General features: G+C 40.4%; 1 protein-coding gene across 1 annotated transcript in view; it reads right to left on the bottom strand.

The window, feature by feature from the left end:
* The window catches only part of ube2f (ubiquitin-conjugating enzyme E2F (putative)), a 61,562-nt gene extending 43,683 nt beyond the window's left edge, over positions 1–17,879 (bottom strand). Inside the window, exons 1-4 of the mRNA XM_049594648.1 lie at positions 17,586–17,879; positions 14,579–14,765; positions 12,417–12,446; positions 8,019–8,084 (exon numbers count right to left, since the gene is read on the bottom strand). Of these exons, the coding sequence (XP_049450605.1) occupies positions 8,019–8,084; positions 12,417–12,446; positions 14,579–14,693 (211 nt within the window). The 5' untranslated portion in view covers positions 14,694–14,765; positions 17,586–17,879. The remainder of the gene's footprint in view (positions 1–8,018; positions 8,085–12,416; positions 12,447–14,578; positions 14,766–17,585) is intronic.
* Positions 17,880–22,283: the final 4,404 nt, after the last annotated feature.

The raw sequence follows: 22,283 nt of genomic DNA, 5'->3' as shown, positions 1-22,283 counted from the left end.
GTTATATAGTGCCAAGTATGTCCTTTTTTGTGGTGGTAAGACAGACTTGTGTGCAGCTAAGCTGGCAAAGCTTTGCTTCAGCAATACAGTTCAAAGTTTATTTTTTAGATAACATTACATGCATCACAGTTGTTAATGCATCCCTGCCTGAGGCATTCCACCTGCCTGAACAGAGAGTTTATTTACCCTGGACAAGCTTTAATGTGGAGCTCTGACAATTTTTGACAAGGCAAGATAGTAGAATGCAGCTGTACTACTGAAATAACTATGTAATATCGTAGCAGATTTTGTCACAGTCCGCAAACAGTATTAAGACATTTCTTTTGTGCATTATCGCAAAATTCTAAATATCATTACAAGCCTTCTTTTTACTTATACAGCTGTACTATGACATGAGCATGAAGCTATACGTGCAAACACACAACTGTGCAGAGTTGAACTTCTGCTGACCATGTAGCCTCTGCCACTTCTTCTTGGCTGTCCTCCAACAAAAACAGCACCACCCCCAACAAAGCACCAGCAAGCTCCAACAGTGGTAAAATAACTGAAACCCCAATGTGTAGGGTAATTAACTTGTCCAGTATACTATGTAGGCCAAAGATTTATTTGGCCAGTAAAAATTAAAATGATACTGACTGGCTCCAAAAAAGCGGGATTAGTTAAACTTTAAAGACGGATCAGGGACAAACAAAAGGAAAAAACATCTCTAATTTGGGAGTTCACAAAGCCAAACTAATACACTAGTCACACAGAAGCCCAGTATGACAATCTGAGGAACAGCTGAATAGAGGACTGAACTTGATTACTTCTGAGCAAACATGCAAAAAGACAAAAAGTCATCAATTTTTTCAACACACTATGCCCCCTTGCTGACCCTAAAATACAGCCACTCTTAGGGCTTTTTCACACCTAGGTCGTTTGGTCCAAACTTTTGGACTTTCCAGTTTGATCCACAGGTGTGAGAACTAGCCCTGGACTACAGTCCGGACCAAACGGCCGAAATTTGGTCTGGCCAAAAGAGGTGGTCCCGGTCCGGACCAAACGGAACCACGGTCCAGTCCGTTACTAGTGTGAAAGCATTTTTTTGGATGGTACAGACTTTCGGACCATTGACAGGAAATTCTGATGCGCCGGTTGTTCATTTCCGCCAGGAGAGAAGTCAAGTCCACCATCAAAAATGAGCCGTCTATGGTCACTCACCTCGACGCTGGTCACTCCCGAGTTGGCAGGGCTCTCAACATTGCTAACATTGCTAGCTGTCTCCTCCTCCTCCTTCCTGCGGGCGACGGTGACATCTTCACACAAGGTGGAGATTTATATTTCGTTTTTGTACGAGCCATGAGTATTGTGCTCTACTTTGGTGCTGCAGCTGATAGCAATGCCATAACAGTATGAGTAGCGTGGCAATTATTAGAATCGGTTCGTCCATTTTCGTGAGGTAATGTTTGTAAATATTGAGGGGATTTCTACCCACCTACTTGACGCAACCCACGTAGATGAACGTAACTATGTCATGTAAAGTTCTTTAGTCCGCTCACAGAATCGCAAAGTGAATGCAAAACCAAGAGACCAAATGTATACAATGTAACAAAAACACGGACCTTGGTCCGGACTTTCAGGTGTGAAAGCCCAATAAACTTTGCTCATACACTCAAGTACACACACAATTTAGAGTTCTCTGCAGCAATGTGCATAACAGCACACCAATTATTCATATGCAAATCAAGCAACAACAAAAAAAGTACACATCTGAAACACAGAGACAATATCATCTGCACGTCACATTGCTTTCATTATTGTATTTCCAACAATCAAAACAGTGACATGTGAGAATGTGTTCACCCCAGAGTGTTGCTGCTGTCCCCATTCCTCAGAGACACAGGGGTCTGGGGCAACGGGGTCACGGCACATAGCTGTTGCATGGGAAAAGGGAACTAGACCAAGTCGAGTAACTCAAGAGACATTCCAACTGATCTGAGCTTAAAAAAAAATACATTTTGATAAAATATTTAGATGTAACATGCAGTCTAATAATAAAAAGAAATATAAAACTATATAAAATATCCTGCTCTGAGCCACCCAAATAGCTTCAATTATATCTAGGCAATCTGTTTTTTTTCTCAGGTCTTTGAGGTAGATGATTTTAATCTTTCTTTAAATGAAAAACAATGCAGGCAGCCATCTCCAACAGGATGGATATTACACCATATGCCTCCAATAACATAAGAGTGTTGTTGACAAGACATAATAGCCTTGTTCTGTTTTTGACACATTATGTGAAGCTTTTTTTTTTTTTTTTTTTTTTACACTCATTGACACATAGGCCTTGTTTTTTTCTGAACCACAAGCAGTCACTCAAAAGCTTTACAGCACTACCTGTAGCATGAAAAATTTCATCTAGAGTAAACAGAGCTTCTGTCATTCCCATGGGAAATGCAGAAGATAACAAAACAGAAGAAAACACAAAAGAGGAAAGAGAAAAGAAAAAAGAAAAAGGCACTTATGTAAGCCTTGAGCTATAAATTCTCCACATAAGTCGAGATGATTTTACCTTACACTGGGTTGGATAGAAGAGATATTGGACAACTTGCATCCTGAGGCAAGATGCATCTGTATTTTAGATTTTCCTGACCACTTCCCTTGTGGTGCAAATTAAAGCTTCTGTGCATATAATCAACTTCGATTCTGAGAGGAAATCTGATAGCAATAAAGACACAATAAAGTGAGACACCTACGAATTTACCCGATTTGTGATTTTAGAAATTCATTCTTTTGTTTTTTTACTGTCAGCTGCTAGAGAGTGAGGGACAAGAGATAGGTCTACAGAAAAATGTGTTCCCAGAAGGTCACACAGAGGCCTTTATAAGGGCTCTTCTATTGGTACTTCTGGCCATCCTGAGTTGAAACATGCCATGTTGATTTGCATTTCGATTCCCAGTTTTAACGTGCCAAGGTGTGCCAAGTCACGTCAAAGCACCTCCAAGCAGGTTGCAGTGATGTCAGATGGGCTTCATCACCATTCAGAGATGATTCAGTGTCAACATTCAGTGATAATTCACAATCCATTTCTCCATTCTGTCTCCGTTTTTCAAGCAATAAGGAGTAAATCACAAGCAATATTGCAGCAACCGCCTGAAAATCCATGGTGCTAAGTAGCTGGTTACCACAACTGCTGCACAGTGCAATAATAAACCTTTAAAACATCACTGACTTAAGACAAGCACATCATCGGTTAAAGACACACTTTGAAGCAGATAGCCCTGTTGTACGGAGACGCAAATCCCTGCTGCGCTGGACTGACTTGTCAGGTAAAGCCCAGTCAAGCCAAGCCAGCATGTAGAAATGAGCCATATGGCAGCATTTTCACTCACATGCTTACTGACATGCCCAACAGTACTTTGGATCTAACACTGTACTTTGATAATGTAGTGTTGGTTTGTCTCCAGTGCCCTGGCTGTAGAATAAAAATGATAAACTGTGGCCCTTGTGTTAAAACACCAAATGTATTGCCTAGTTTTTAGTAGAGGGGACACAGAGAGAGTACACAAGTGGAAGAGAACAAAAGAAAAGAGAAAGAAAGCGAGAAAAGTGCAAGTGAAAAGAAGTGAGAATGGTGCGGGGGAGGTGTGGGTGGAGGAGGGGGGGTGTACGTGAGGAAAGACAGAGGTTCTGAATAATTGAGCAAGTCTTCCTCGAAGAACTCAATCGCCTTATCAACTCCTCTTAAAGAACATGACACCAACCTTGTCTCTAATTGCTGATCTTTGCTTTTCTTTGCAGATTTTGCTTACAAAGACCTTTGTGAAAACCAAGCTGCAGTTACAGTGCTTACTCTGGTGACAGGGAGACAGATGAATCACAGACACGCACATTCGCATGCACTTACTTACACTTGCACACATTGACACACAAGGCCTGGGAGAGCTTGAAAATGTTAAATGATATCACCACTTACTAAAACATGAAGATATCACAGCGTTTTAGTTGATAAAAATTGATGCAGTGACTTCAGTCAGTTCTCTTGTAACAAATTTACACAACTAAATACAAAATGCCCCTAAAATGCAGCATTTAATGCTGAATTATGGCGAACAATTTTGCCAATGTGCCAATGTTTGTAATTCAAATGATTAACTATTCAAATAAAGAATAAGTAAAAAAGAATCAGAGGAAGCATGTAGTGCTATAATTGCTTAACATCAGAGCTGCAAATACCCAATATTTTCATACCTTTTTGTGCTACAAGGTGTTATTATCGGGATTATTACTTTCGGTTATACCTCCAAGTGAAAAGTAAAGTGGTTTATATAATGTGGCTACTTTGTTGTCTTTACACCCTCTTTGATCATCTGAAAACTTGTGCTTTTTGTTGGACTTAATTGTCACAGTGGTGGCATGTTCCCCATCTGCTGTGCACAATGTTATAAAAACTGATAGAAACTGATGGAAAATAGGATCCAAGTTTTAATGAACCAGTTATCCTTTTTTTTTTTTGATCATGTCAGATTAGCCAACAATTCTGCACAATTTTCCCAACATGTGTCAGAGGTCTGAATTTCAATCTGTCATTTGAAAATATTCGCTCCATGTTTCATTATCCTCAATTATGTGTCCTTCACTTTCTATGACTCACACACATACGCAAAGCTATGTTTCTCTCGGTCTCTGGCATGTGTTCTCCTTGAAATGAAAAGGTGACGTTGGTGTAGAGGACAGATAGAAAGTGTAAGGCAAATAGGGAGCAGGAAGTGAGAGGTAAGAGAGAGCCTCCAGAGACTTGGGTAATCCCACACCAGTGTGCTCGGTTTGTACATATTCGACAGGTAGCCAATTTTGCTTGGAACACTGCTGAGCAAGCAGATTGGACTTGTGGAATAATGACATTGCTGCGGTAATACCGAAATACAGAGAAGACTGGGGGTGCCATTTCAAGGGGAATACCTAAAGACACACACAGACTTGCTAACATTTGCAGTCTCCCACTTCATCATACACAACATACTTCCCTACAACCTGCACACTCAAACCCTGCATATTGTCTGGAAGTAAGACGGTATAAAATCTGAAAAAGGAGTGGACACAGCTGCATGTGCTACCTGGAAGCCGAGACTCGTTAAAGAAAATCATTTTGCTGAGCACTCCACAGCGTGTCTCATCAGGATGACAATTTGTAGTCCCAATTTTCACATTTGTTATTAGGGATGTCACGCAATAGGACTTTCAGACTTGACTCAGATTCAATTTGTCATGTGCTTGTGGTTCATGCTTTATCTATGAATATTATTTGCCACATAAAGACTCAACATTATTACTGATGTTTCCAGTAGACCCTACCTATAAATATGAGCCATCTATTTTCACTCCTCTGACCAGCTGGTGCCAGTTCTGCTAACCTGCAGAGCTGCAGCCCCACACTCAAAACACTTACATCTGCCTACATTAGTCTCATGTTATACCTGTGAGACCCACGTTTTAATGTCTTTGTTGATCATCTGATGTGCAAACATCAAATCTACAATCTGTCAGAGAAAGTAAAAGTGTCATAATGGTCATAGTTGAGATATAAAATCCTAGCACACCAGGGAGCATCTCTCCGACATGGCTGCTGAAAGCAGTGTCAGCTGAAGAGTTAATCACACTGGACAGCAGTAGAGGAGGTTGTACCAGCGACAGGTTCAAAAGAAGTTTAGCTGACTTCATTGACAGTCAGCGCTGGAGCTACAGTGCCCTGCACTGCCCTCCGTTTATATTAGTCTTCTCAACTTCCATCACAGTTAGTTTTGTGGTTAGGTCATTTTCAAAATAAGACTTGGTTTGTAAAGTTAACAGCCTGCCATGCTGTGACTCCCGCATTGCTCTGTGTACACTGACACAGCTAAAAAAAAGGGGGAGGTTGTTGTTACGTACAGTACAGGCCAAAAGTTTGGACACACCTTCTCATTCAATGCGTTTTCTTTATTTTCATGACTATTTACATTGTAGATTCTCACTGAAGGCATCAAAACTATGAATGAACACATGTGAGTTATGTACTTAACAAAAAAAGGTGAAATAACTGAAAACATGTTTTATATTCTAGTTTCTTCAAAATAGCCACCCTTTGCTCTGATTACTGCTTTGCACACTCTTGGCATTCTCTCCATGAGCTTCAAGAGGTAGTCACCTGAAATGGTTTTCCAACAGTCTTGAAGGAGTTCCCAGAGGTGTTTAGCACTTGTTGGCCCCTTTGCCTTCACTCTGCGGTCCAGCTCACCCCAAACCATCTCGATTGGGTTCAGGTCCGGTGACTGTGGAGGCCAGGTCATCTGCCGCAGCACTCCATCACTCTCCTTCTTGGTCAAATAGCCCTTACACAGCCTGGAGGTGTGTTTGGGGTCATTGTCCTGTTGAAAAATAAATGATCGGCCCAACTAAACGCAAACCGATGGGATGGCATGTCGCTGCAGGATGCTGTGGTAGCCATGCTGGTTCAGTGTGCCTTCAATTTTGAATAAATCCCCAACAGTGTCACTCAGCAAAACACCCCCACACCATCACACCTCCTCCTCCATGCTTCACAGTGGGAACCAGGCATGTGGAATCCATCCGCTCACCTTTTCTGCGCCTCACAAAGACACGGCGGGTTGGAACCAAAGATCTCAAATTTGGACTCATCAGACCAAAGCACAGATTTCCACTGGTCTAATGTCCATTCCTTGTGTTTCTTGGCCCAAACAAATCTCTTCTGCTTGTTGCCTCTCTTAGCAGTGGTTTCCTAGCAGCTATTTGACCATGAAGGCCTGATTCGCGCAGTCTCCTCTTAACAGTTGTTCTAGAGATGGCTCTGCTGCTAGAACTCTGTGTGGCATTCATCTGATCTCTGATCTGAGCTGCTGTTAACTTGCGATTTCTGAGGCTGGTGACTCGGATGAACTTATCCTCAGAAGCAGAGGTGACTCTTGGTCTTCCTTTCCTGGGTCGGTCCTCATGTGTGCCAGTTTCGTTGTAGCGCTTGATGGTTTTTGCGACTCCACTTGGGGACTCCACATTTAAAGTTTTTGCAATTTTCCGGACTGACTGACCCTCATTTCTTAAAGTAATGATGGCCACTCGTTTTTCTTTAGTTAGCTGATTGGTTCTTGCCATAATATGAATTTTAACAGTTGTCCAATAGGGCTGTCGGCTGTGTATTAACCTGACTTCTGCACAACACAACTGATGGTCCCAACCCCATTGATAAAGCAAGAAATTCCACTAATTAACCCTGATAAGGCACACCTGTGAAGTGGAAACCATTTCAGGTGACTACCTCTTGAAGCTCATGGAGAGAATGCCAAGAGTGTGCAAAGCAGTAATCAGAGCAAAGGGTGGCTATTTTGAAGAAACTAGAAAATAAAACATGTTTTCAGTTATTTCACTTTTTTTTGTTAAGTACATAACTCCACATGTGTTCATTCATAGTTTTGATGCCTTCAGTGAGAATCTACAATGTAAATAGTCATGAAAATAAAGAAAACGCATTGAATGAGAAGGTGTGTCCAAACTTTTGGCCTGTACTGTACGTACATTACAAGGTTTTTTATTCTTTTTATTTTCACTATCCTGGTTCAGGTTCCCTGCCAGGTTTGCCCACTCACTTAAAGGATTCTGGGTGTATTCGGTGGGCATTTCTACCTGTTGTATCCTGCATTTTGTGGGGCTTTAATAAGGGGTTAATAATATCACAATCCAAACTGAATCTCTTACACTACACCGGCAAATCTGATCAGTGCTTGCTTTTTATTTCAGATACTGAATTTGACTGAGTCTAACTTAAAACATGTTTACTTATAAAACAACATTAAACTCAGAAGCCACTAAAATAATAACTAAGCAATAGCACTGCTGCAATAAGTGTATACATAATTGGCAAGGGTGGAAGTCAAAATGAAACTAGCAGTGTCTAACTGTTTCTGCATCCCAAGCAGTTGTGAAATTATTCAAGCAGTTATTGGTGTGAGAACAGACAAGGTTACTTAGATCAAAGATTATTCTCTTACCAGGAGACACTGCCAGCTGAAAATGATGCAGCTTGTCCTCATCTGGGAAATTGGCTTTGCATGTACCTGAACAACAACAAATGGAGGGGAAGGTTATTAGTTATTAGTCATATTACTTGCATTTGTACAAAATAATGGCATTTACATCAATATTATATATCATTTTTTTTTTTATCAAATCCCTCCTGAGCTACAGTGTGTTCATTCTGTCCACACAGACTGCAGGATTTATGCCTCGGGACTCCCTGTGGCACCACATTCCCCCCTGGTGTTCAAGGACATGTACTGCGTGTATGACAGTTGACATATGAGAAAGTTTTTTAAATATGTTCATGCATAAGCAGTTTTATATCAAACATGAACTCAAATCAGCTCTTTTCACTGAATAACTTTCCCTCTTTTACTCTGATTAAAACCAGCCTCAAGATACACAAGGCTCTTAATGACATATCGTTAGACTTCTTGTTAGTGGTAATGACTGTAATGGATGTAAAGGAAACATTGAATGAAATGCACTTCAACTACCTTTTAGTCAGGCAGAGCAGATCATCCACTAGGGGCTGCGCATAAAATACAGCACTTGATAAACAACTGATCATCTTATCACATCTGGAAATTAATTTGTCTTTTTCAAACTTTTCCCACCAAGCTCATAAATCATTTACACAAACTTGGCTTGAAATTTGTAGAGCATCACATGCCCCAACAATCATCAGACATATCAAATAATATTATACAACAGTACATAATGTGTGTTTAGGATATGTGTACAAGTCTGTGTGTGGTAATGTTTGGAAGGATAACGATAATGATAATGATAATGATAATAATGATAATAAATGCTTGAACTACAAGTTCATTCTTAACACATATCATCACTTACGATTTTTCCTGCAGTGGAAAAATGCTTTGTGTACATGACTCGTGCAGTAGGTCTGTACCATTTGTACACTGTTTTCACACTTGAGAGAAAAATCTTAATATGAGGACAATGGTGAATGCCACAAATTCTCTCAAACTGCTTGTGCATATCAGTTACTGTTTGTACCGCCAGTGAAAGTGAAAGCCAACCCCAAAATCGCTCTCATTTTGGAACAGGTATTTGGCCTGGCTATATTTGCGTTTTTGTTTTTCAGTACTACATCTGCGACATTTGTAGCTTCCTCTTGGATGAGTGCTGCTCACGGTCTGGCACATATTTGCTACCTTTTAATCAAATCCAAACTCACCTGCACGCACAGCAAGATAAGAGGAAAACTAGAATTACCACCTTACAGTTGTATGCCTTCGCAAACCAGTCAAGTGTAAGTTAAAGTTTACAGCCCTGTCTGTGAAAACATGAATGCTTCACATACATTTCACCCGGCTGCACAGAAGACCTATACAATCAGCACAGTTTCAAGGTGGACACCCAAGATTAGTGTCACCGATTCAGTATCTGACCAAATGTCTCCCCTTCTGTTCCTGAGATATTATGATGTCACCTTGACCTTTGACCAACCAATTCTAAGAAGTTAATTGTTGAGTCAAAGTGGATGTTTGTGCCAAATAATGAGAAAATTCCATCAAGGCCTCCTTGAGATATTGTGTTCACGAGAGTGAGAAAGATGCAAGGTCAAAGAGACCTTTACCTTGACCAATAAAATTCTAATAAGTTTATCATTGAGTGAAGTGGACATTTGCACCAACTTTAGAGAAATTCGCTCAAGGCATTCTTCAGGTATTGTGTTCACGAGAATGGGATGGACGGTCAGATGGATGGACAGACAACCTGAAAAAATAATAGCTCCAGCCACAGCTATTGCCACTGTAGAGGAACAATAAGAAAATGCAGGCAGAGGGCAGAGGCTCTACAGATAAACAGACACATTTATAGTGGGTCATAAATGATGATGGACAGGGATGACATTTGTCACGAATCCATAAATTGTTTTTCAGGAAAATCCTGCCTAGTATATCTTTAAGAACAACCTCTTCATATGAGTGGTTCTTCCATGAGGCTAATTGTGTCCTTTATGGTGTTTTGACAACACTACTGCTCGTTCAGATCCCCTCCTACATTTCCCTGAGTTCTTGTCTGCCCGTAAGGGATAATCTATACGTGCCATACAGGATGTCCAGATCCACGGTGCAAAGGCAGGTTTCCATGGAGCACAGTGTTTAAGTCTCATGAAAATCAATATTTTCCACAGGACCATTTTTCATCACTGTTGTTTGTAATAAAGCACGGATCGGATGAGCGTAATAGTCATGAGAACTGTATGGTTTCTTAAACGGTGCAGTGTTTTTCACCATAGCTTCCTAAGGGTGTAGGCCAACAACCCCAGAACTACTGAGATTATTTGTCTGGAGTGTATTTCTGAAAATCAGCAGTATCTCTCATACACAGAAAAGTGTATGCAGCAAACATACAGGCTAAAGCGTAGATTCATGCATGAAAGTGCATCCCCCCAGAAACTAAATATCAATACAATCTATGAGCTTATGGTGTTTTTATTATTGTTCTTATATAGCAGATGTATAACAACCTATTCCCCAGCAACCAGTCAGCTTTCTTACTTTCTTGTCAATACTGTTTCTCAGGCTTCCTTGGTCCTCAGCCGTGAGGGAAAACTCATCAGACCGCAGACAACAACAGGCAACAGCCAAATCAATCATAATTAATTCAGCACTCATGCATAACAATAACCAGATAACTGGGTAATGAAGATCTGATAAACAATAATGTAAATGTTCAAATAAAAGCCAGAACTAAAGAGCAGTTGGGGGTGAGGTCTGTTTGAACAAATAAATCCTGAGGCCAGAAGTATAACAAGCGTGTAACCCATCCAAGGCTCAAAGCGCATGTGTTTATACTTAAGAGCATGGCTAATTTCCAGCTTAATACAGTAAACACTTATGTAGAAGAGCTAGGCGATCTGGCTAAAAATCAAAATCTAAATAATTTTGTTAGGCCTTGATGAAATGGCAGTAGTTTAGACTAGCTAGCTGTTAACAAATATTTTTGAGGTGCATAATTACAAAGAATTGCAAGGCCTACTCTATCAAAAGTTATTTACTGTAAATAAGACACATTTACCAAATTTACTATGAAAAAATAATCAGACTCCATCTAAGCAGCATTTTATTCATCTTATTCATCTTAACAATAAACTGGACTGGACTAATCATGTAACAGCACTATACAGGAAAGGCCAAAGCAGACTCTACCTGCTGAGGCGGCTCAGGTCTTTTGGAGTGCAGGGGGCACTCCTGAAGACCTTCTTTGACACTGTGGTGGCATCAGCCATCTTTTACGGAGTAGTCTGCTGGGGCAGCAGTGTCTCGGCTGCAGATAGGAAGAGACTGGACAAGCTGATCAAGAAGGCCAGCTCTGTCCTGGGATGCTCTCAAGACTCTATGCAGGTGGTGGGAGAAAGGAGGATGACAGTCAAGCTGTCATCTCTGAGGACTAATGACTCCCATCCTCTGATAAGAGATAAAAGCTCTGGAGAGCTCCTTCAGCGATAGACTGATTCACCCAGAGTGTGTAAAGGAACGCTATCGCAGGTCCTTCCTGCCTGCTGCTGTCAGGCTACATAACCAGCACTGCTCACAGTAGACTGCACCATGGACACTTTAGGGACACCACAGCAGTCTGCTGTTTTTGCACATACAGTCACTTGCACCTTATCCACTGGCCATTTTCATTCAATGCTCCTCCTTATTATCCACTTCCCATTATTATTTTTATTGTTATTGTTATTATTTATCGCCATCTCTTGTATTTTTGTACTTATCTGCATGCCTAGTTATTTAAGTTTTTAAGTTTAAATTTGAAATCTTTAATCTGACTCTTTCCTCTTGACTGCTGTAACACTGGAATTTCTCAATTATGGGATCAATAAAGGTGTATCTTATCTTATCTTATCTTTGGCTCCGCAACACAGTTTAAAGTATTGTCACAAATTACCTACACCAAAAATAATCAAGGCACCTGGCAAAGATCACAACATGGAGCTTGTCTATAGGCCTGGCTTTGTTTTCTGCTTCTATTCAAACATCTGTAAAACTGTCCTAATACCACAAAAATATAGTGACAAATACTTGGCAAGCTTGGAACAATACATCAAGCATGCCTTGTCCTTCTTAAGCAACCATCCTCCATGTTGTAGCAAAAAGAAAAAGACTGTTTTTACTTTAGTTGAGAAAATGTAAGAACCAGGAGAACACAATAAGAATTCATGGTGTATTAAGTGAATTATTCACTTGCAGATGTATTGACTCGGAGAAAATGTGGGGCTGATGAAACGCTAATGTAAACATAAAGAGGAATGCAAAGTGCAATGATCTCAGAGAATGAGTATGACTGAACTCACTGAATGAGATCAGCGTGTATGGAAGTGTACGCATACTTACTAGGGAGATTGGCTTCAAGTTCTGCAACTTCTGTGAAGAGAGAAAAAAGAATAACGAATAAGTGACACACACACTGACAGAAGTGAGAACCTTACACAGAGAGCCGACACTGTCACACTCACACTTTTTATATGAGTCAGACAAGAAAGTTGCTCTGCATAAAAACATAACGCCTAATATGCAAGTTGTAAAATGCATACAAACAATGTAGCAGAGACAAAAAGTAGAACGACTCGATCAGCAGGTAACAAAAGGGAGGAGGAAAAAAGAGATGGAGAGAAGCAAAGCAACAGAAAGACATGTAAAGAGCAGAGGAATGTTTTACTAGCGTTGCCTCTGGGTTAAGTCTAGTTGGATTTTTAAAAGTTCACAGGTTTTCTGTTTTGTTTTTACATCTCTGAGACTCTTTTCACTGCTTATTTGTGTCAGCAGGTTTAACACTTCAACACACAGAGGCGGGGGGGGGGGATACTTTGTCTATGTTGTTGTTCTCACATGTCGTGCTGAAAATTTTCCATTGTCATTTATATAAACATATTCTTTGACAAGTGCAGAGTGTAATAAATAGCCACTTCAATCAAACTCAGTATTTCTTTCACTTTGGAGGTCAGAGTATAAAGTCAGCTATTTAACAGCTCTCTTGGAGCTGGCAGGAAGTTGTTGTTTTGCTCAATGAGCCCAACAACTGCCTTTTATCAAAACAAGTACTTCTCTCCATAGCCTACTTGTGCCAAATGTGAGGGACCTATTCATACTTGTAAAATCCCTGCCCTAAGATCAACCAAAAATTATATCAGTGGTTGTCTACTGTGTACTATCAACACTAAGAGTCCTCCCTTCTGGTTGACAGCGACATCAGCTGCTGTAGTGTTTGTCTTTATGCCCCAAGTGGTAGATGGTTTATTCAACAAGCACGGCATTATTCGTCCACATTTAGCTATTTTACATGGCCACTGATGTTCTCTGAAACGTAATGATCAGTACGATTTGATTTGTGTAACAGACCGAGATAATGAAGCAATCACGCTTTCCTGGCAAGAGCAGAAAAGATGGGCAATAATAAGACCTCCTCAGGGAGCAGGTTTCTGTTTGCTTTCACAAAATGGACTATGTTTTACTCAAACATCTGTGTGTTACAGCAAACTTGTAAACTTCAGTTTGAGCGTTATGAAGCGCTGGTCCCAGGCCAGCTCATTTAGCAGTTTCCTGCCTCAGAACTGGACTTGACCTTGTATTATCACCCCTGGGAAAAAAAGGACTTCCACAAGGCAACAGCAATCCAAGAGACTCTCATGTTGTACTGAAGGGCATTATACCAACAGGTGTTTGTAGGATTCTGTTCACTCACATTTATAAAGAACTGTAAATGACACTGGACCAGCAGTGGACAAACCACTGTTGAATCAACTCTAATTATAAATAACACAATGTTCTTATAAACCAGATGCATGAAGCAGTAACTAATTACCTATATGAGCTTTTGAAATTTAGGAGTATATGATGTTTTATGAAGAGGTTTGCACAGCCAAGCACTTGAAAAGGCACTTGTGAAAATTCAATCAAAGTGACATTCCCCTTCATTCCAGTTCTTGGGCAATTCAACTTACTATTTAACAGTTACATCAAACTTTAATCTTAATTTCACAGGTTACAGTATTCAGGTAAAATGATACCTTTAAGTAAATATACGGACTAAAGCAGAGACCGGTGAGAACCCAGAGAGGTGAAAACATGATGGAAAATGGTGTCAGGCACAAGTGGTGAGAATGAGACAAATGTAAAGGGAGTGACAAAACTGAGAAGGACAAGGACAACTGTTTGAAATTTAAATAGGGGGAGAGGAGGCAGGTGTCTGGAAGCTGCATCTCAAGGTGGCGATAGGTACCTATAAATAAAAAACCAAGGAGCAAGAAGAAAAACACCAACAGAGAGTAAAGAGGAATAAAGAGAGGGAGGTAGAAACAGAGAAAAAGAACTAAAAGGAGAAGCCAAAACATCCACGGAGGAAAAAGAACATGAACAATTTTATGTTTCTCTATTGAAATAAACTATAGTCTTTAAGTATTTAGCTGCCTGGTTTGTTTTGCTTCTGTAAAGAAAAAAAAAAAAGAATCTGAATTGAAGAAATACACAATGGATGAAGTGGACAATGACTCAGACACCTTTGGTAAGGAGGCGGTCCCTGATGGAGACCCTATGGGTGGAGTCGGAGGCTCCAGAGGCACGGCCCGTCTTTCCTCCATCATCCCTCTTCAGCTTACTGGCCAATGTAAGCATGGCTAAGCTGCTGTGATCTGCCTCGGTCTGCCCCACGCTGCACTCTGCCACACTGCACTGCTGCTCAAAAGCCTGAAAATCAAACACAGACCATAAAGCAAAAATGAATCATTGCAGAACAGAGAAAAAGGAAGCACAAAATGTTTGATCATTTTTAAAAATGGCTGGGTTTCCGCTCACAGTCCAAAGACGTGCGCACAAGGTGAAGTCACAACTTTAACCGCTCACAATTGAAAATGTGAATGCTTGTCGTCTGTCTAGTAATGTCAATCCTGTGATAGCCTGATGACCTGTTCAGGCTGCCTCCAGCCCAATGTGCCGGAACAGGCTCCAGCCCAACATGACACCGCACATATAAAAGATACAGATAATGAAAGGAAATGTCTTTCAAGGTAAATTACATCCAAAGCACAAGCTCAGTTCTGCTGAGAATTGATTAATCTTTTCCCATCATGCTAGTAATGCTACATCCAAGTTTTGCCATAAAAGATTTTCAACCCACGCATAGTCAGGCTATCGTCAGTGTGGGTCTCAAGGCAAAAACATAAAAAGGACTGAATTGGTAAGTGTTTAATGGGTGAGGCATGTGGAAACGATGAGGTTTAAGTCAACTCCTTCCTATTCTTGCTGCAGCAATTAACTCACAACTATGACACCATTGAATTACGGTAGATTAATGAAGTGCTTGACATCGATTAGAGCAGCCAATTGGAATTGGATTCCCTGTTGAGGAGAGACATGTGGGGCCACGACTCTAATAATGTAAGTGTTGAGTTACAGTCTTGTTATAAGAGACTATCTACAGGAGGTAATTAATAAGACAGCCTTTCCTTTATACAGAAGCCTATTCTCTACAACAGATAAAATCTTTGCAGTAAAAGCTAATGGGTTTGAATTCTGCCCACCTGCTCCTTACATTCATGATCAATTTAAGCTTACTGTGCTTTTGTTAGACTTTCTATTGAGAGACAAATAAGCATAGTCATCATATGAACACTTCACCACTGCTGAAAGATGCCAAAAACTGCCACAGCCTAACTGCTGTGGTTTACAGTAGTGGTTATTCACTTTCCTGTACGGGGCTGTTGTATGCAAGAGGGGAATAGAAACTCATCTTATCTTTGACACTCTCTTATTTCTAATCATCTCAGAAAAGTGATTGTGCGAGACAGAAGGGAGCCTACAGAGAGAAGTACCACAAATCCTCTCATAGTATGAACAGCATTTTGTAATTGCTAAATGATAATCAACAGACTCACTATAGCCGTAGAGTACAAAGTCAAAAAAGTCATGCATCTGCCAATGTTCCTATCAGTGCTGCAGCAGGAAGCAACCATCTATGGTATGAGATCAATACAACTTAGAGATGAAAGCATTTCCTCTTTGTAAACATGTCTTACACGTCTTACCGTAACTATCGATGCCATGCAACACTCGCCTGAGTGGGTTTCTGCCTCTGCTTTGCTGTTGTTTACTTGTTTCCTGGAAATGTTTCTTGTGCATTTGTAAAAATAACAAATCTGTAATGAATTCATGTATTCCAATTAGGAAATGGCAGCTTAAGTCTGGCAAACATAATATGTTATGCATTAGCCTGAATATCAAATTATCTAAGAAATATTTTTTTTTAAATTAGAAAGTAATGTGTTATTCTACACACATTCCAGAATTCAGTACAGCTCATGGTAAGAAACCCGACTTTAAATTTAACAGTATGCAGACTACCACCAATAAATAACTATAAAGAGCTACTTTAAAGACAATTCAACCTTTCAAAGACATCTGCAATCACCTTGCCTGGTGCAGCCGCATCTGTATGGCCCAACAACCACCTTGATAACCTGCTTGCGTCACTCACTAAATGTTATATAACAAAGCTGATCCCACTGGTCCCCTCTGTTGTTTTAAGCCACCATTACTCTTCTACTCTTGTACATAACTGCAGGTGGTGGAGAGGTCTTAATAGAGCACTACGCTGGCATCTCTGCACTCCGTGTGTCCACTCTGAGCACCGGGTGAACTCATCCAGGGAGCAGCAGTTGCAGAGAGTGAAGCTATCAGGTATCAGCGAGCCCAGAAAATGTGTGTCACTGAGTCTAAGTCAATGCCCACCTGCCTCAGCTGTCAGTCACTGCACCCTGGTGTTGCCCACTGACACACAGAGTACCTGGGTGTTAGTCAAACAGCTGCAGGGGGACAGGACCTTGCAGCACAAGCAGATAGCTGAGCTGGCAGAGAAAGTGCATACACGCACACAGGTTGTTACAACCAGCTAGAAGATAAGCACGCAAACACTGATGAAAAAATCTGACAGTTTTTCCCTCGTGTTGTGCAATCACACCGAATTCCTCTGGATCTACCGCAAAGACACCCATCCTTTTCACAATATAATAAGCGTATGTACAACAGCCACGTAAAACCATACACTGGTGGCAAACAGAGTACGTTCTCTTTAGTAAAACAGAATGTAGCCTGTCTTTAATTTCAAAATGTCCCCTGTAACTCACTGTCGACAACAACTAAAGAACTCCAGCTAACTTCTTATGATACTAAAACACAGGCAAGTGTGCATCGCTTAAAACCAGACCTCTTGAGGACCTGAAAGCATAACTAATGCTGGTGTAAATACTTTTAGAAGTTCAGTTACCGCCTCGTCACTGTACTTTTCGCTCGCTAATAATCGTAATAACAAACCGCTAACACCGCTAATCACAGCTAGCTAGGCACAACGTCCAAGCTTAAAACCGGTCTCAGCTCAGGCTTTTTACTCTCACATGTGGGCGAGAGCACGGAGATATGTCACTTGTTTCAGTTAATGAAGACGGCCGCCAGTTATTAATAAAGTATGTGTGCTAGCTAGTGTTAGCTTGTGTGTTAACTGAGCGTTTTTACCTGCTGTCTCAGGGCTAGCGCTCCTTGCTACACCATAATCAGCCGCCCTCCTCTGTTCAAGGCGCTCTCTGCAACTCCAGCCGGAGGTGAAAGGAGGCACGTCCGACTGTAAATAACTTCAAAAGTGATTATTTGGGAGCTCCGAGTGGATATAAACTGATTGGAGAATCAGCTGTCAGAACTTCGCTCCGGTGTCATGGGCAACGGAAGCGCAGCGAATGCCGTTCGTTATTGTTGTCCGTGTAGACACGGCGACAGATAAACAGTTCCGCAGAGCAGAAGATGAATCCTTGTTGGTTCAGGTATGACAATTATTATACAATAACTAAACCTGCTACTGTTGAATGAATATGTTTGACTGTCGTGTCGTTGCATACATCAATATAAGCATACTGAACAAAGCTTTAAATGCAACACTTGTTTTGTCCCCATTTTTTACAGGTTTAATTTAAAGATCTAATACTTTTTTATGCATTTGATGGCTATATGTCAAATTTTAGTTACAAATGTAATACAGTCCGTCTTAATGAGCACTTCTCCCTCTCCAAGATAATCCATCCACCTGACAGGTGTGGCTTATCAAGCTGCTCATTAAACATAATCATTACCACACAGGTGTGCCTCAGGATGCTCACAATTAAAGTCCACTCTAAAATGTGCAGTGACAACAAAATGCCACAGACGTCACAAGTTTTAAGGTAGCGTGCCATTTGTATGCTGACTGCAGGAATGTCCACCAGAGCTGTTGCCTGTGAACTGAATGTTCACTTCACGACCATAAGCCGTCTCCCTAAGCAGGACATTCAACCAGCCTACACCACACCAGTTCAGGACCTCCACATCCACCGTCTTCACCTGCAGGATCATCTGAGACCAGCCACCTGGACAGCTGATGCAATAATTGGTTTGCACAACCCAAGAATTTCTGCACACACCATCAGACACTACCTCAGGGACATTCATCTGGATGCTCAATGTTATCACCAGGATCTTGACGTGACAGCAGTTTGTCATAGTAACCAAACAAGGCTGGTTGGATGTACTGCCAAATTCACTGAAACAACATTAAAGACATCTTATGGTAGTGAAATGAACATTCACCTCACAACAACAGCTCCGGTGGACATTCCTGCAGTCAGCATGCCAATGCCACGCTTGCTCAAAACTTGTGGCATTGTGTGTGTGATCAAACTGCACATAGTATTAGTATTATTTATTGTGACCATACAAGGGTACACCTGTGTAGTAATGATGCTGTTTAAATAGCCTCTTGATGTGCCATGCCCGTCAGGATGGATTATCTTGGAGAAGGAGAAACATTCACTAACAGGGATTTTAAAAACTTTGTGAACAGTATTTGAGAGAAATATATCAGCTGAGTGCATGATAAAAGTGTGTGATGTTTAACTTAAATCTGTGAAAAATGGGAGCAAAAACAAAAAGACAAATAAATCCCAGTACTTAACATTAGCACATAACCCAGGATAGATTCATCAACTTGCCATCCAACATTAAAAAAATGTTTGCAGAATAAACAGAAGTGTTCATGCTATTATTGTCCTACTCCCCATAAGTGTACTATTCTGTCACCTAGTGCTGACTGGGGTTCAAGATGATCAGTCTCACCAGGCAGTAGTTGTAAAGCTTTTTTTGCTAATTAAAAAGAAAGAAAGAAAGAAAGAAAGAAAGAAAGAAAGAAAGAAAGAAAGAAAGAAAGAACAGCTCTATAGGCTTCTTAAGAAGAAGCATCCATGTGCTGAAACCTCCTATCTGCTTGTCCTGGGAACACACACACACACAGGCCTTGAAAAGAGTGCTATTTGCAAATGGAAAAGTGAGGCTCACTGTTTGACAGAACAGCTCACACACACACTTCTTGGGGCAAACCCAATTCATCCTAAAGTATTTGGACAAAACTATGATTCACTCAGTCTGTTGTTATGGACCCAGGGGCATGAGGGCTGTCACTGTAAACAAGAACATGCACTTGACTGACCTGCCTGGTTAGATGAAGGTTTTTAAAGAGAAGGGTCTATTAATCTTGGAGCGGATGATTATATTGTATTTCATCTACATGTGTTTAGACAGGTGTTGGCCATCAGGCTTTCGGTGATGCTCATACGCCAAAGGATTTGCCCCTTGGACAATGTTATGTTCACTCACTCCTCTTCACATGGTGTGCTTAACACATTGCTTTTGTTATTCCGTGAATTCCAACTGAGGACAAAGCATACATCTGTATTGTATTTATGGGAGTCGTATTACTATGTTGTAGAGTTGTGATAAAATTAAAGACAAAAGCCAGATAAACTCTTAAACTAAAACTTTAATCAGCTGAAGATTGAAAAACATGCAGATTAACAGCCAAACAATGAAAAGATTAAAATCAGCATTAGAGGGACAGTTCACCCCAAAATCAAATATGCATATTTTTTGTCTTACCTGTGGTGCTGTTCATAAGTCTAGATTGTTTTGGCGTGAGTTGCAGAGTGTTTAAGAAATAAGCTGTAGAGATGTCTGCCTTCTCTTGAATATAATGGAACTAGATGGCACTTGGTTTGTGATGATCAAAGCACCAAAAAAATACATTTGAAAATCTCAACAGCAATGTCTCCTTCCAGAAACAACACATTCTTACCCAACTAGTCAAATACTGACACTTAGTCAATTGCCCTACAAATCAAAATATGATGTGCTGGATACCCCTACCATGTCAGTTTTGGACGCAAAAGGAAAGTGTGTCTATTCAAGCTCATTAAATGATTGTGTCTTCAAAATAAACTGCAGTTTTCACAGGAAATGTACCTGAATGCATACAGTCTCTTTTCAAAATATATTAAGAACGTAGGTAAAACACTTAATTTTTAGGTTTAGGAAAGAAAACCACATGGTTAGCTTTAATTCTTACAAACTGTAATACTTAAGGTTTGTTATTAATGTAATTTTAACATCATGTGACATATGTCACTAGCAGTTTGCTACACATGCTAGCACACCACATTTATTAAAATCAACTCGACTGACTTTTGGTTTCACATAGGACACAAACAGGGTAAAAGTCCGGAGTTTGTTTGACCCATCCACCTCCCTTATTGCATATCACGTGACTTTCTGGGTCTTTATACAGCAATTGCTCAAAGCATCAAAAAATGCCGCCATACAGTGCGTTACATACTAAAGCATACTGTGGTGCGTTGATGTCTTATGCCAAGGGCCCCTGACCAAGTGAGACCGAGTCTCTAGAAATCATAACCCAGGTACTCAAAGTAATCCACAGACCTTGTTGTGAGTAGTTTCATGTAGGTACTATTTTCTCTCAACTGTTTCACGACACAGGAGAAAGCAATCTGCTCATGGACAAGAGGCTTATGCTTGTGACAGCATGAGATGTAAACATTTATGTCATCCTCCTAGGCTGGGCCTTAACCTTGGCTAGCTCTGTGGTGCTAGATAAGCGAGCAGTCAATGCATGCTTTCTTCTGCGCGGTGTCATAGGGTGTTGTTTGGTAGGCTTGAAAAAGAAAAGTTTCATGAAACAGCTTACAACAAGGTCTGTGGATTGTCTTGAGTAACTGGGTCATGATTTCCGAAAAAAAAAAAAAAAAAAGTCTGTTGAGTTTTTCAAATGTATTTTTTTTTGGTATTTTTAGCCCCACAAGGCAAGTGCCATCTAGTTCCATTATATTCAAGAATTCAAGAGAAGGGGCAGACATCTCTACAGCCAATACCTCCAACGCTCAGTAACTCAAACCAAAACAATCTAGACTAATAAATAGTACTACATGAAAGAGGAAAAATATGTGTTTTTGACTTTGGGGTGAACTGTCCCTTTAATTGAGGAGAGGTGAAGCCTCATCAGGAGAAAGAGATAAAGAACAGAAGGTCAGAAATCCAGATGGGATCAAGAATGCTACACTGGGAAGACACTTTTCTGAACATCCTGAAGATATCAACAAATGAAGCTTTCCACCCTCTCCTTAAATGACCCATTACGGAGAAAATCTAATAGTGAAGATGGAGGCATTCACTTTGAAATAATATATTTCTGTCACTTCTGGGTTTTCCAGCTCAACAACAGCATAAAGAGGAGGATAAGAGAAGTTTGTCGTGCTTCTCTTCCCAAAGGGTGTAATTAAGTGACGGAGGATGCACCTTAAGGAATTTCAGACTTCTGTTTATCTTTCTGGACAGCTTTTGAAAACTGAAATGTTAAATTAGCCTTCAACTTTGATGTCTGCAGAACAACAGTGACTTGGAAAATGTTCAAGTAAATAAACATCTGCTGTTTGCATGCCGGATGCAAAAATATTCGGATTTGTCTCCAGCTGCTGTGCTGCGATTGGGCTGTCTTTAGGGCAATCAACTGGTTTCACCTCCTGTTCACGACTGAGATTCAGCCACTGAGTTTATTTCACTGATGGAACAGGTTGTGTAAAATATACTGTCCAAGGACTGACTCTAAAACATTGTAGAGGATGAAAAATCACTTACAGGAATAAATTAATTAATACAGAAACAAATACATAAATATGAAAATAAATTGATAAATATATAAATAAATGAATTAAAGTTGATAAACAAGACACAAATAAATATCTCAGATTTATTTGTACATTTCTGTCTACATTTCTGTATTTTGTGTTTATGTGTCTGTATGTTAATGAAGTAGGAGGTCCTAGCCTTAGTCTAAAGCAGAAG

This window comes from Epinephelus fuscoguttatus, linkage group LG13, assembly GCF_011397635.1.
Source record: "Epinephelus fuscoguttatus linkage group LG13, E.fuscoguttatus.final_Chr_v1".
In the NCBI taxonomy this organism is placed as follows: domain Eukaryota; kingdom Metazoa; phylum Chordata; class Actinopteri; order Perciformes; family Serranidae; genus Epinephelus; species Epinephelus fuscoguttatus.
Note: the sequence above shows the minus strand (reverse complement) of the source record. Positions and strands in the feature narration are given on the sequence as shown.